At 38.3% G+C, this 13,211-nt stretch overlaps 1 protein-coding gene across 1 annotated transcript in view; it reads right to left on the reverse strand.

Annotated features, from left to right (window-relative positions):
- The window catches only part of F13A1 (coagulation factor XIII A chain), a 165,943-nt gene that overhangs the window by 59,780 nt on the left and 92,952 nt on the right, over nucleotides 1-13,211 (reverse strand). Inside the window, exons 7-8 of the mRNA XM_028122918.2 lie at nucleotides 6,064-6,238; nucleotides 2,934-3,072 (exon numbers count right to left, since the gene is read on the reverse strand). Coding sequence (XP_027978719.1) covers nucleotides 2,934-3,072; nucleotides 6,064-6,238 — 314 coding nt within the window. The remainder of the gene's footprint in view (nucleotides 1-2,933; nucleotides 3,073-6,063; nucleotides 6,239-13,211) is intronic.

A 13,211-nucleotide genomic window follows, 5' to 3' on the forward strand; every position in this document is an offset into this window, starting at 1 on the left:
TCACCAAGCTATAGCTCAGGCCCCTCCTGCTTCTCACCCCTGGCTATTACTAATCTCATTAGCAGGCACCGGGGAGCACTCCCTCTGGGCCTAGCACTATGGTAAGTCCTTTACCTTTATTACCTCATTTAAATGTCACAGCTACCCCATCAGGAAATGGTTACCCTCATTCTACTGATGAAGAAACCAAAACTCAGAGGTGAAGTCATTTTCTCAAGGTCACACAGCACGTAACTGTCAAGGTCAGAGCTTGTGTGGCAGTGTGGCTGTGGTGACCATGTACTGATTGATGTATCCAGGGAAAGTCCCCACTGGCATTCTCAATCAGGGAGGGCCCTAGAGATTCTTTTGGTTTTACAGAACTTCTATAGTTTGTAGGGTCCACTAGTGTTTGCACTGGGGAGTGTGTGTGGAGGGGGAGACATAAACTTCTGCTTTTGTTTTAAAAATACCCCAAAGGTACAGAAATGGCACAGTCATCTTAGGACACGGGATACCCCTCTTTTTTTCTGACTGCTTCAATGTGCTTAGGTTGATGGCAACATATTGCCTCCAAGAAATTCCAGCTGTGTGACTAATAATGAAGGCAATAATGACAGCTAACATTCATTAGGCACCTGTTATGCTCTGCTCTGGGCTGAGTGAAATAGGAAATTCTGTCATCTCTACTTTAAGAGAAGGAAAGAGGCACAGAGAGGTGGTGCCTGGCCTAAGGTCACACAGCTGGTCAGTGGCAGAGCCAGGCTTTGGACTCAGACCTGACTGAGCCCTTTAATCTTTGTGTTCCATGGTCAGACATGTCCCAAATTGAGTTCACATCAGCCAGTTAGTGAGACAGCAGTCACCATATGTTGTAAACCCACCATGAGCCAAACAAGTGGAGGGAATAAGAGCCCAGGGCAATGGCCTAATGGTGGAGCATGGGTGAGTCCCCCAGACCAGGGAACATAGTCCCAAGGTGATGGGACATTTGTGGAAGGTAATGAGGGAGCGAAAGTTCACAGGGACCGGGAAAGGAATTCAGAATAGGAAGCCGAAAGATGAGAGCGCTACCAAGAGCAAGATCTATCAGCTTTACAATTTGCTATCAATTTTATTTAGGGCTTTGCGGGGTTATTTGTTAGGGTGCCCATGGGGGTTCATGGTGGAAGCATTTAGATCAAGGAATAGGGAGGAATAATTTCAAACTGCGGTTGGCTACCAAGGCATTAAGCATGTGTGTGTGTGCGTGTGTGTGCGTGCGTGCATGTGTGTGTGTGTGTGTGTGTGTAACGAAAGGGGCACAGTACAGAATACCAAATAATTCTCATTTTGCTATTTTCTACTGTCACAGCAGGCTTTTGGGGCAGCTATTTTGGTCTGTTTTTGTTATTCCATATACATGCTGGGCTGCTATACTGTAATTCCAAGGGCTTAAATGATGCTTTAAATTGCTGTTCAGTTTACAGAGGTGAGGTTTTGTCCTGCCTGTACTTTCTTGCTTACCACTGCCCAGCTCATTCCCTTCAAATGAACTGCTCTGTTTTTTATTCATAGTACCACTCTGCTGCTAGTTTCCCGATTTCCTTCCTGCCACATCCTCCAATGAGCGTTTACCAGTACTGGCAAGTTAATACTGCTCCTACCACTGTGATCCATTCCTGTAACACGGGGGAGTTAAGGCACTTCTAACTTTTAATTTCTCTTCAAATGAGCTCGTAACTTCTTGCCATCCCCATGTGGATGCTTTTACAACTGACAGTCTTTTCACTTTATTACTTATAAAGAACAACCTTAGGTGACATGCTTTTGGCTTGGATATTCCATCTAGTTCAGTGCCTGGCAATTTCCCCCATACAGACCTTCATAAATATCCCTTATGTTTGGGTTTTTTCCCCTCTTTTTAGAATATTGTTTTGGACTGAGTGGGTCCCACGGACACGGGAAATTTCTTTGGGATCTTAAACCCCCTGTAGCCAGCTTGTGGTGTAGCTGCTCAGGGCAATGAAAGAATGATGTGGTTGGTATTAGTGACAATTTCAACTTTACTCCCATTCCTATCTCCGTTTGAAAGACGAGGTCACAAATCACGGAGAACCACATCTTTACATTCAAAGAGCAATACCTAGGGCACCTGGGTGGCTCACTCAGTTGAACATCTGACTCTGGATTTTCGCTCAGGTCATGATCTCAGGGTTGTGAGATCGAGACCCAGGTGAGGCTCCACACTCAGCAGGGAGTCTGCTTAAGATTCTCTCTCTCTGCCCCTCCCCCAACTTGTGCACTCTCTTTCTCTCCCTCTCTCTCTAAAATAAATAAATAAATAAATCTTTAAAAAAGAGAACAATCGACTAATGCAAAGGCAAAAAAAAATTGTGGTTAATGGTCAGATGCACTTGGGTTTTATTCTCAGCTTATCAGATGTGTGACTTTGAGCAAATTACTTTAACCTCTCTGGGCCTCAGTTTCCTCCTCTGTCAATGGAGATACTAATAAGCACCCATGTGATACAGCTGTTAAAAGAATAAAATACAATCACGTACATAACATAGTAAGTGCTTAATAAATGTTAGCTATATTATTCCTGGAATATTGACATAGAGAATACTCGGGTCCAATACCTCTGCCACTCACCATAATATTCTCATACTAAAGTAGAGAGGAACTAGTATGGGCTCTAGCCTAAAGGCATAGCTAAAACCATGACCCTTTTCAGTGGTTGCTGTCGTAATGCAATGACTGATCTTTATTACTAGAAACGCAAACTGCCTGTGCAGTAACAATTCTCATTCATTCGCTAAAAACAATCTCTACCAATCAGACATTTCTGCCTATGGTATTGAACAGTCCTTAAAATAGAAGGGAAAGAAACATTAGACCCAGTCTGTCTTGTGGTTAATGTGTATTGTCACTCTAATTTGATATCAGCAAGTGCCCTTGTAAATCAAACTCACCACACTGAATCCTTGGTGAGTTTGGAGTTCACGTTCCCATCTTCTTCCAGGAAGATGTCCATTTGCAAATTGGCATTATTATCATGGGCTGAGAAGTAATTAGTAACAACTCTTGCTGGTATCCCAAGGCATCGCAAAACTGCAGGAAAGGACAGACCACAACTAAACCCATCACCAAAATTTAATAAATATATAGTGAACAATTCCTTATCATAAGAGACTTCCTTCTTTACCAAAAAGGTAACGTGCAAAGGGACTATTGTCAAGCTTCAGGACTATGGAGTGAACCTTGCTGTGTGATCATTCAGAATAAATGGAATAAAAGTACTAAAATCCCAATAATGGGGTTCTAATTGTTTAGGTACTAATCATACAATCACTAAAGTAGTATTACTTTAGTCCATCCAATAAAACTATGTTCCTGAAAATAAATTTTTTAAAAAAACTCAGCTAGATTTTATTTATTTATCTGAGAGAGAGAAAGTGCACAAACTGGGGGAGGGGCAGAGAGAGAAAGAGAGGGAGAAGCAGATTCCCCTACTGAGTGGGGAGCCTGATGCGGGGCTTGATCCCAGGACGCTGAGATCATGACCTGAGCTGAAGTCAGAGGCTTACCTGACTGAGCCACTCAGGTGCCCCAGAGAAAGATAAATACCATATGATTTCACTTGTATGTGGAATTTAAGGAACAAAACAGATGAACATAGGGGAAGGGAAGGAAAAATAAAATAAGATGAAATCAGAGAGGGAGACAAACCATAAGAGACACTGAACTCTAGGAAACAAACAGGGTTGCTGGAGGGGAGGTGGGTGGGGGGAAGGGATAACTGGGCATTAAGGAGGGTGCTTGATGGAATGAGCACTGGGTGTTATATGCAACTGGTGAATTACTAAATTCTACCTCTGAAACTAATAAAAAAAAATTAACTGGGAAAAAAAAAAAAAACCCTCAGCTAATAGGAAGTTATAATAGAAGTCCTCAGTGGGGTTTGCTCTCCTGGCTGGAATTTGCTCTCATGACACTTGGTGGAGGGTGACACCACAGATTCATTTTAATTGCTAGATAATAAATTACCTGGATGCATCCTTTGCCATATGTACCTATTGATTAAACTCAATCCAAATGCCCTCCCTGGCTCCCAGGATGCCAGACATCAGGGCTCATTGAAAATAATTCAGCTGACAATTTTAAGATTAATGGCTTGGCTTGCCTTTTTTTTCTCAGAACAGTTTAGCATTTTTAACCAAAGGCTATGCACCTCCTTCAATAGAACAACCTTGGAAGTCCAACCTTGAGTCTGGTAGCATTCAAGTGTCCTCATTAACTGACTTAATCTTAATACCCCAAACAAAAATGAAAGCAGCCACCACCTGCTTCCTACTTCCATCTTCCTGTATTGATTCACAGACCCTATTCAAGCCAAAGTTTTACCAGTAACATGATTGGCACTCTAGCTCTATTTCTGGCTTACCACTAACTCACAGAATGAGAATTGTTCCAGATTTTGCCTGACCTCGTAATTTTAAGACAGGTGAAGCCTGACATTGGGGAACCTATGCCTCCTTCCTTCCAACTTCCCTCTTGGGGTTTATTCTTACTGTGACTTCCTCACATGTGCTTCTCTCTTTTTCTTAGCTTACCACCAAAGCCTTTTTTCAGGGATAGATCTGATGACCCTTTAATACAAAAGGCATAAATGGATGGAAGGTGTTCACTATTTTATCTGGTTCTAAGCCTGAAGGAATTACAATGGGATAGTGAAATTCTAGACAGCAGGAAGACACAAGGCAGAGGGTCCTTTCTGTTTTCCTGGAAGCATTTCCTAAGAGTAGCTGCTCCCATCAGTCACCCTCTACATAGTCTGGGCTTGGGAATAGTGAGGGAGGGGGGCTACCTCTAATTGTTAGCCCATCATGAAGTTCAGCTTCTATCTAGAACCTCAGAGACCAGCACACCTAGGAAACTGGCACACTGGCTTTTATTGCTCTCAGGAAATATATTCCCTTAGCCCTTGGGTATACTCAACTGGCTAAGAAAATAATCTTATTCAGTTTAATACCATAGAAAAACAAAAGCACAAGATGCATAATTTCTTCCCACTTGGATCACTGACTAATCTTGGATTGTTGCAACTTTGAGCTAAAACTGCGAGGCTTCATGATCATTTATAAAAAAAGGCCTCATCCTGGCTTCCAGCCTCTAGCCCCTCCTTGATTTTTCTGATTAAAAGAAAAATGCTAACTAGGTAAAACATTCTTTATTAATGAGCAAGCAGAAAGGACACTTCAACTTGAGCTTAATGTTTTCTCCAAGGCTGTAGAAATGGCAAGTGAATGAAAATCATTACTAATGATGAAGACATACCGAAATGAATGTATTTTTAAAAATATTCACTGAATTAACAATAATATTGTCTGGGCCTAGACAGGCAAATGGCATTTCAAAAAATGATGCCTGGAGTTGAAGAGAATAATTCTGTTCCCATATGTTTTCCTCTATAGATTAGATGTTGGGTAGATTAAAAACCAGAAGGGAAAGTGGGGAGTAAAGATTGTTCATTAAGTTCGGATATCTAATTGCTCAGGGGCATTGAGATTCCCATGTAAAAATGGAGATGAAACCACCCGTCACAATCTCTCCCACAGCTAGGGTTAAAATTAAGTGCATATATTTATTAAACCTCTCAGTGGTAAATAATAAGCTAATAAACATATTTATAACACTTTTCAATAACAAATAAGCAGTATATATCTATTATTATTTATCATTTTAAATTTTGTCAATTTAATCTTTTTAAAATGTGGGAGGTTACTGAAAAGAAAATAGCATATCCTTTCCCTCACATCATTTCTTGGCCCCTGGGACCCCCATTTCTCTGGGTGTTGAATGATGGATTATGTAGGAAATAGTCCATCATTCTTTCTATAAAGATTCTGCAGCCAAAGAGAAACTATGAGCATATTTGGCCCAGTACAATTTAATTATGCATTGACTACATCCCAGAATAGCCATCTATAAATTCTAGAGAGCTAACAGGGTTGCTAGGTCTCTTTGCCAGTTTATAGATAAAATGTATTGAAGTAAAATTCCTTTTTACATTAAAAAAATGTTACTCAATTGGCTACTTACATGTGTTAAAGACACCAGCAAAAACCCAGCATTGACCATACTGGACTGGATTCTTAGTACTCTGGTATTCCAACAGAATGTCAACACTTCCAGTCCAGGCTGATGGGGGGACACCATAGGCATAGATATTGTCCCAGGATCCAACAAGGACACCTTCATCATCTTTGGCATTAACCTAAATGAGACCATGAGTGGTAAGAAGGAAGAAAGAACATTTAGAAGAGTGCTCTCCATACTCTGACATCAAGCAAGCTAAGGCATCCAGTGCCTTCCAAATGTCCTGTATGATAAAAACAATTCTACTACTGTTTCATTCACTGTTGTGTTGTTAGGGAAAGTGATGCAATAACTAACTGTGCAAGAGAAACCAAATAACCAAGACTGTTTCTCAAATAACATATTACTGTAATGAAGATGGTGTTGAATAGCAGCTACGAAGACTTGTAATGTCTTCTCTACATGCTTAGGAAAAGATATGCACAGGACACTTGGTCTGGTTGGAGTCATGAGGAAAAGAGGAAGAACACTTGCAAAAGAGGACAGCTCAAGTAGGGATCAAATAGGGATCTTGCCTTTGTGGAAGGAGAATTCAAAACTGACACATGACAGAAATGTATAGGTAGGGTGGGGGCCCAAAGTCTCATGGTCTAGTGAGTTTTGACTTTGATGATGAATTGCAGTCTCTGACAAACTGAAAAAGTAAATAGATGTCATAGGAACCATTAAGAGTTAATAAGAAACTAGATTTCTTATTATGGATACCTTACGATGTTTATTTTAAGCGAGTTGCATTAAAAAAGTATTTCTTTTATGATTGTTTTTTTATATATAAAATGACTTGGTATTTATTTTCCAAAATTCTCTTTAATTTCATTTTTCACCATATTTGTCCTTTATGATTGTTTAAGGTGATTAAGGTTTTGTAGTTTTTTTAAAAGACCTCCATTTGCAGGAAGGTCCTGGGTATTATAAGTATGGGGGAAATTTAAAAATGGCAATCTTGAAGATTTGGGAAAATCTTGCTACACATTCAGACCACAGAGTTCTGGTAGCCATAGACCTCAAGTGCAGGAACGAAGACCTCTTGTGTTTAGAAATTATAATGGCTAAGAAGTAACCATTTCAAGGCATCAGTTTTTTGAGGGAAGACATTATTGAATCTTACTTCTCTTGGTGTAACTTTCATCATGTTTAATTATACCTAGAAGACTACCTAGGTAAGGAGGAGTGGGAGCTTTTCCAAAAACTGATGCCACTTCAACTATGTTTATGTGTTGACATGACAAGTGTCTAGAGCCTTGATCCTCAAGTTTGGTCTGTGGACAAGCAGCTGTGGCATCCTCAGGGAGCTTGTTAGGAATGCAGAATCCCAGTCCCTGCCACAGACCTACTGAATCAGAGTCTGCATTTTAACAAAATCCCGGGGTGATTTCTGTGAATTTTAATTTGAGAAGCATAGGTTTAGACTATGCCAAGAAGACATTAGCAAGCAATGTGAAACATATGATTGAAGCAGGTGTGTTTGGATTATGAAAACCATAGAAGATATATTAAAACATGGGGATTTTACATGTTCGCTGCCTTGCCAATTAATAGCTCAGTCTCAGCACTTGTCCAGACCCTTCTCTTAGGCTTACTGAGTTTAGTTGTAGAGGAGTCTAGTCTCCCCCACTGGGTCATGAATTCATTGAGACTAGAGATTTAAAAAAAAAAATCTACGTCTTTTTTACTTCTAGCAAGTAATGGCAAAGAGCAGGTGCTCAATAGTGGTTGAATAATCACTTGTATATTCAACAAGCATATAGTTATTGTTTATATGAATAGGAATAAGACCTTCTCCCTGGGGAGAGATGAACAAGAAACCAATCAAGTGGAATTAAAGTATACTAATGTTAAGACAGAAAGATGTACAGATAAGGTGGAGGCCCAAAGGAGGTGGTAGTAAGTTTCCTCAGGTTGGAGGGTGGTGGTGGTAGTGGGCTTTGAACAGGGGAAATTACGTTAAAGCTAGGTCTTGAGTGGTTGAGGGCCAGACAAGGCCATCTACATAATGGAAAAAGTTTGAATAAATGCTTGGTGTCATGAAACAATATGGCAGGTTCAGGGACCTGCTAGGAGCTCTGCATGGGTATCATGTAAGTAGACCATATTGGGTGAAATAGAAAATACCAAAAGGAAACACTTAAAACGTGCTTCTACTGTGAATGACAAACCCTCCACTGAAATATGAGATTTACTCTAGCACTGAGTGGCATTTCCCAAAGAGGGTCCTTCTGGAAAGTGTTCTCTAGATCAACATTCAATTTGATTTAGACATACTATTTCTCCCCCTTGATCTGTTTGTTCAGGTTAAAGTAAAGGTAACTACTCAGTTGATTTGTTTAATGTAGAAAAAGTAATTCTTTGGAGATTTCTGAAGGACCTTGTTCAGCTAATTGCAAACTCATGCCTTTGATGTAAACTTTGACTTTATCCTGTAACTATATGAAAATGACTAGAATGCAACAGGCTTTAGTCAACCATTTTGGCTCTATTCATGATTAATACTCCTCCTTGCAGTTGAACAGATTATTTAAAAATCTGTATCTGTTAAAATAAAGCCCGAGGAGCACCCTGGTAGGCTATGATGTAGTTTGGTCTTTGTAGATAAGTAGATTCAGATTTAACTTACATCACCATTTCCTATCCTTATCATTGAGAAATAGAATAGAGCCTATGAATCTCAGAGATAAAAATTCCTAAACTGTGGTTCTAATGACTGACTTTCAAACAGATAGCCATTAACTAGAGGACTATTTATAGCATCTGGCTGAACCCAATCAGCTAAGGAGAAGAGAGAGAGAGAGAGAAAAAAAAAGCTCTCTTCTCTACAGACCTTTTAATTGTTAATGCTGAGTTGTTTCCCTGTTGCTAGATAAATCACAACTCTCATTTATTAGCATTTGGTCAGATTAGCTACTGTTTTCTAATTAGAATATTGATTTCTGAGGGGCTCAGACACGGAAAGAGGTAAGTCTTTAGTGACACATGTAAAGGGTTCAAGTAATATCTCCCTCCCTAGACAACAAGGTATGTTTGGGGACACTTTAAGGGCATGTTGGTTTTTTTTCATGCCACAGTGGACTGTTTTAATACCCTGTCATGAACTCTGACCAGTGTCAGAATGAAATGTCTTGGACTTGCTTCGCTCACCAGTGAGTGTCTAAGAGACAATATGGCCCAGGACTTTGGACAGGGAGTGTTATTCAACTACATTAAGGTTGCACTAAATTGTCTTCCCATAATACCTACAATATGGGAAAAGTGAAAAACCAGGTCCCCCCAAAGACATTATGATCAACCTCAGTGGCATAACATAATTCAGTAAACTTCAAAATCTGGTTCCAAGAAAAAAATGGGGATTATAGAGAGGCAGCATGCCTCAGCTCCTGACCCTCACCACCAGTCTCAGAAGCCCTACTGGCAAGTCCACAAAATCATAAGACTTCTCATTTGTATTTCAAAATCTGGAAAGAAACTAGTGGAATGAAAATGCTGATCTTTTCCTTGTTCTGACCAGAACAGTGGGAACAACTGCTGTGGAGAAATGGGTGAGAATGGGTCTGCATCTCTAAAGAGGTAGACATTCTGGAACTAGAGTGGGGAAGTGACATAAAGCCATAGAGTTACCCCCCCCATGGAAAGGAGATAAACCTCCAATTAGGTGGGGTGGATTATCAGATAAGAAATTTAGCAGAACCTTAAAAGAAAGAGCAGAGCCCATGTATTCTAAAAGACATTGCCATCTCTCATCTCCCCCCACCCTCCAACATTTCTTAGCATACTTGAGAGTAGATGGAATGAGAAACATTGGCTTCAAACTGTAGTTCAGAGGAAAAATCAAACTAATCTTAATTGGGATGTGTCAAGATTTCACCTACACTATATTAGAACAAACAGGACACGTGGAGAAGAATTCTGCAAGTATGAACATGAATAAAAAGAAAAGAAGCAGTGAGGAGTGAGGGACAGAAAGAGAGAGAGGGAGAGAGGAAGAGAGAAAGGGGAAAGAGAGGGAGACAGAATATGAAAAAAATAATACTTAGAAGAAAATAAAATTAAGAAACATAAAGAATTTTCTCACAATCTTAGGAGATCACAGACTTAAAAGACTAAATTGAGGACCAAATCACATGATCATGGAACTAAAAATAAAGTAGAAGCTATAAGAAACAGAATAGATACTGGTAAAAAATAAAATTAATGACATGTACTAGGTGTGGCTAATTGAATTTAAATAATGATAAAAAAATTAATGACATAGAAGAAAAGCTTGAGATAAGGAAATACTATGAAAAATATAAAGAGATGAAATTATTTGGAGATGAGGTAACAGGGAAAAAAGGATGATAGAACATAAGGATAATTAGTATCCTTAAAATAGAGAATCCAACAATGTGGTATCTGATGGTTCAATTGGTTAAACATCCGACTCTTGATTTCAGGTCAGGTCATGATCTCAGGGTTGTGGGATTGAGCCCTGAGTTGGGCTCTGAGCTCAGCATGGAGTCTGCTTGAGATTCTCTCTCTCCCTCTTCCTCTGCTCCTCCCTGCTCATGCTCTAAATAAATAAATAAAATCTTAAAAAAATTGAGAACCTAACAAATGAGGCAGAAGATATATTTATGACATAAGAAAATTGTACCTGAGGAAAAATTGAATCTATACTTTGAAGGAATAATCTATGCTCCAACGTGATTTGATGCAGAATTCTCATTGCTTAGGAACTTCAATTCAATAAGCTATTTGAACTTAAGAATAAAGAAATAATTGTTCAGTCATACAGGCAGAAAATGCAAATTAGCAACAAGGGAGGAAATAAGGCTGCCTTTAGACTGCTCCGCAGCACTATTCAATGGCAAAACACAGTCAATCAATATTTGCACAGTCCTGGGAAAAAGAAAGGTTGACCCAAGAATCTTATATGCAGCTAAGAGGTTCTGCAAGTATAAAGGCAGCCAGCACTCATTTTCAAACATGAAGACTATCAGAGAATTTAGTACCCATTAAAACCAAACCACTTGAAAAGTGATATCAAGATAATTAAGGGCTGAATCAAACAAAGAATTCACAAACAAAGACATTGTGGTAAAAGATCCAGTGATGAGAAAAACCCATATAAGTTTAAAGACTTTTGGGAATTATAGTATCAGAATGAATATGAATTTTAAAACTTGATAATATGATAATAACAATCTTAAAAAAATTAGACATGAGGGAGGAAAGAAGAGAGGGAGAATGGAAGTGCTGATGTTTTAATGTGCCAGGCTCTCTTAGTAATTGATATCATCTAAAATTAAAACATAACCTAAAAATATATAATTAATCTATTCTTTTAATAGTTTTAATGGTTTTTAAATAATGTTAGAGGGATCTGTTAAGAAATAGTATTTCTTGTAGTGAAGAAACATTTATTTGATGTTTAACAATGTCTTCTGTTGCAATTCAGATTTTTATTTCTGTGAAAGCAAAATTTAATAAGACTAAATAAAACTTAAATAGAATTTGAGTACAATTAAACATAATACTTTTGAATTAAATAGCATGACAACATTTTGCATAAAGGCAAGCAAATAGACGAATGGAACACGATAGAGAACACAGAAATAGACTCCAGAAATATAGTTAACTAATTTTTGACAAAATCATAAAGATAATTTCATGATCAAAGGATAATATTTACAACAAATGGTGCTGGAACAATTGGATATTCATATGCAGAAATGAACTTTAATTCATACTTTATGCCATATAAAAATATCTCAAAATGGATCATATACCTAAATATAAAACCTAAAACTATAAAACTTCCAGAAGAAAACAGGAAAAAATTTTTATACCCTTTGGTTAGGCAAAGATCTTTTATATATAATACCAAAAAGCAAAGCAAAGAAAAGAAAAATGATTCATAAGGAAAATATCTACAAATTGGAATTCATCAAATTATGAACTTTTGCTCTTTAAAAGACATCATAGGAGAGTGCAAACGTAAGTCCAGAGTGAAGGAAAATGTTTATAAATCGTTTGTGATAGGGACTTGTATTCAGAATATGTAAAGAACACTAGAAACTCAGTAATAAGAAAATGAATAAAATTTAAAACCATGGGCAAAATATTTGAACAGATACCACATCAAAGAAGATACATGGCTGGCAAACAAATGCAACCAAAGATGCTCAACATTATTAGTCAGAGGGAAATGTAAATTAAAACCACAATGATATAACATTATACACCTATTAGAAAGTTAAAAAATAAAAAGACTGATCATATCAAGTGTTGGGGAAGATGTGAATATGTGGGACTCTCATACACTCCTGGTGGTGATGTAAAATGGTACAACCACTTTGGCAGTTAAAAATTCTGCCAAAATTCTTAAAAATTAAACATACACTTATCATCCCACTCCTAGGTATTTAAGAAAAATAAAAGCTTATGTCTATACAAAAGCTTTTGCATGAATAATCCTAGCTTTATTTGTAAGGGGAAAAAAAAAACTGGAAACAGCCTAAATGTCTATCAAAAAGTAAGTGGACCTGGGTATTTACCCCAAAGACACAGATGTAGTGAAAAAAAGGGCCATATGCACCCCAATGTTCATAGCAGCAATGTCCGCAAGAGCCAAACTGTGGAATGAGCTGAGATGCCCTTCAACAGATGAATGGATAAAGAAGATGTGGTCCATATATACAATGGAATATTACTCAGCCATCAGAAAGGATGAATACCCAACTTAGCATCAACATGGATGGGACTGGAGGAGATGATGCTAAGTGAAATAAGTCAAGCAGAGAAAGTCAATTATCATATGGTTTCACTTATTTGTGGAACATAAAGAATAGCATGAAGGACATTAGGAGAAGGAAGGGAAAATGAAGGGGGGGAAATCGGAGGGAGAGATGAACCATGAGAGACTATGGGCTCTGAGAAACAAACAAGGTTTTAGAGGGGAGGGGGGTGGTTAGCCTGGTGGTGGGTATTAAGGAGGGCCCGTACTGCATGGAGCACTGGGTGTTATACGAAAACAATGGATCGTGGATCACCACATCAAAAACTAATGATGTATTGTTTGGTGACTAATATAACATAAAAAAATTTAAAAAAAAGTA

This window comes from Eumetopias jubatus, unplaced genomic scaffold (assembly GCF_037043125.1).
Source record: "Eumetopias jubatus isolate StellerSeaLion01/CBP00866 unplaced genomic scaffold, mEumJub1_p1.0 scaffold_6, whole genome shotgun sequence".
Lineage (NCBI taxonomy): Eukaryota > Metazoa > Chordata > Mammalia > Carnivora > Otariidae > Eumetopias > Eumetopias jubatus.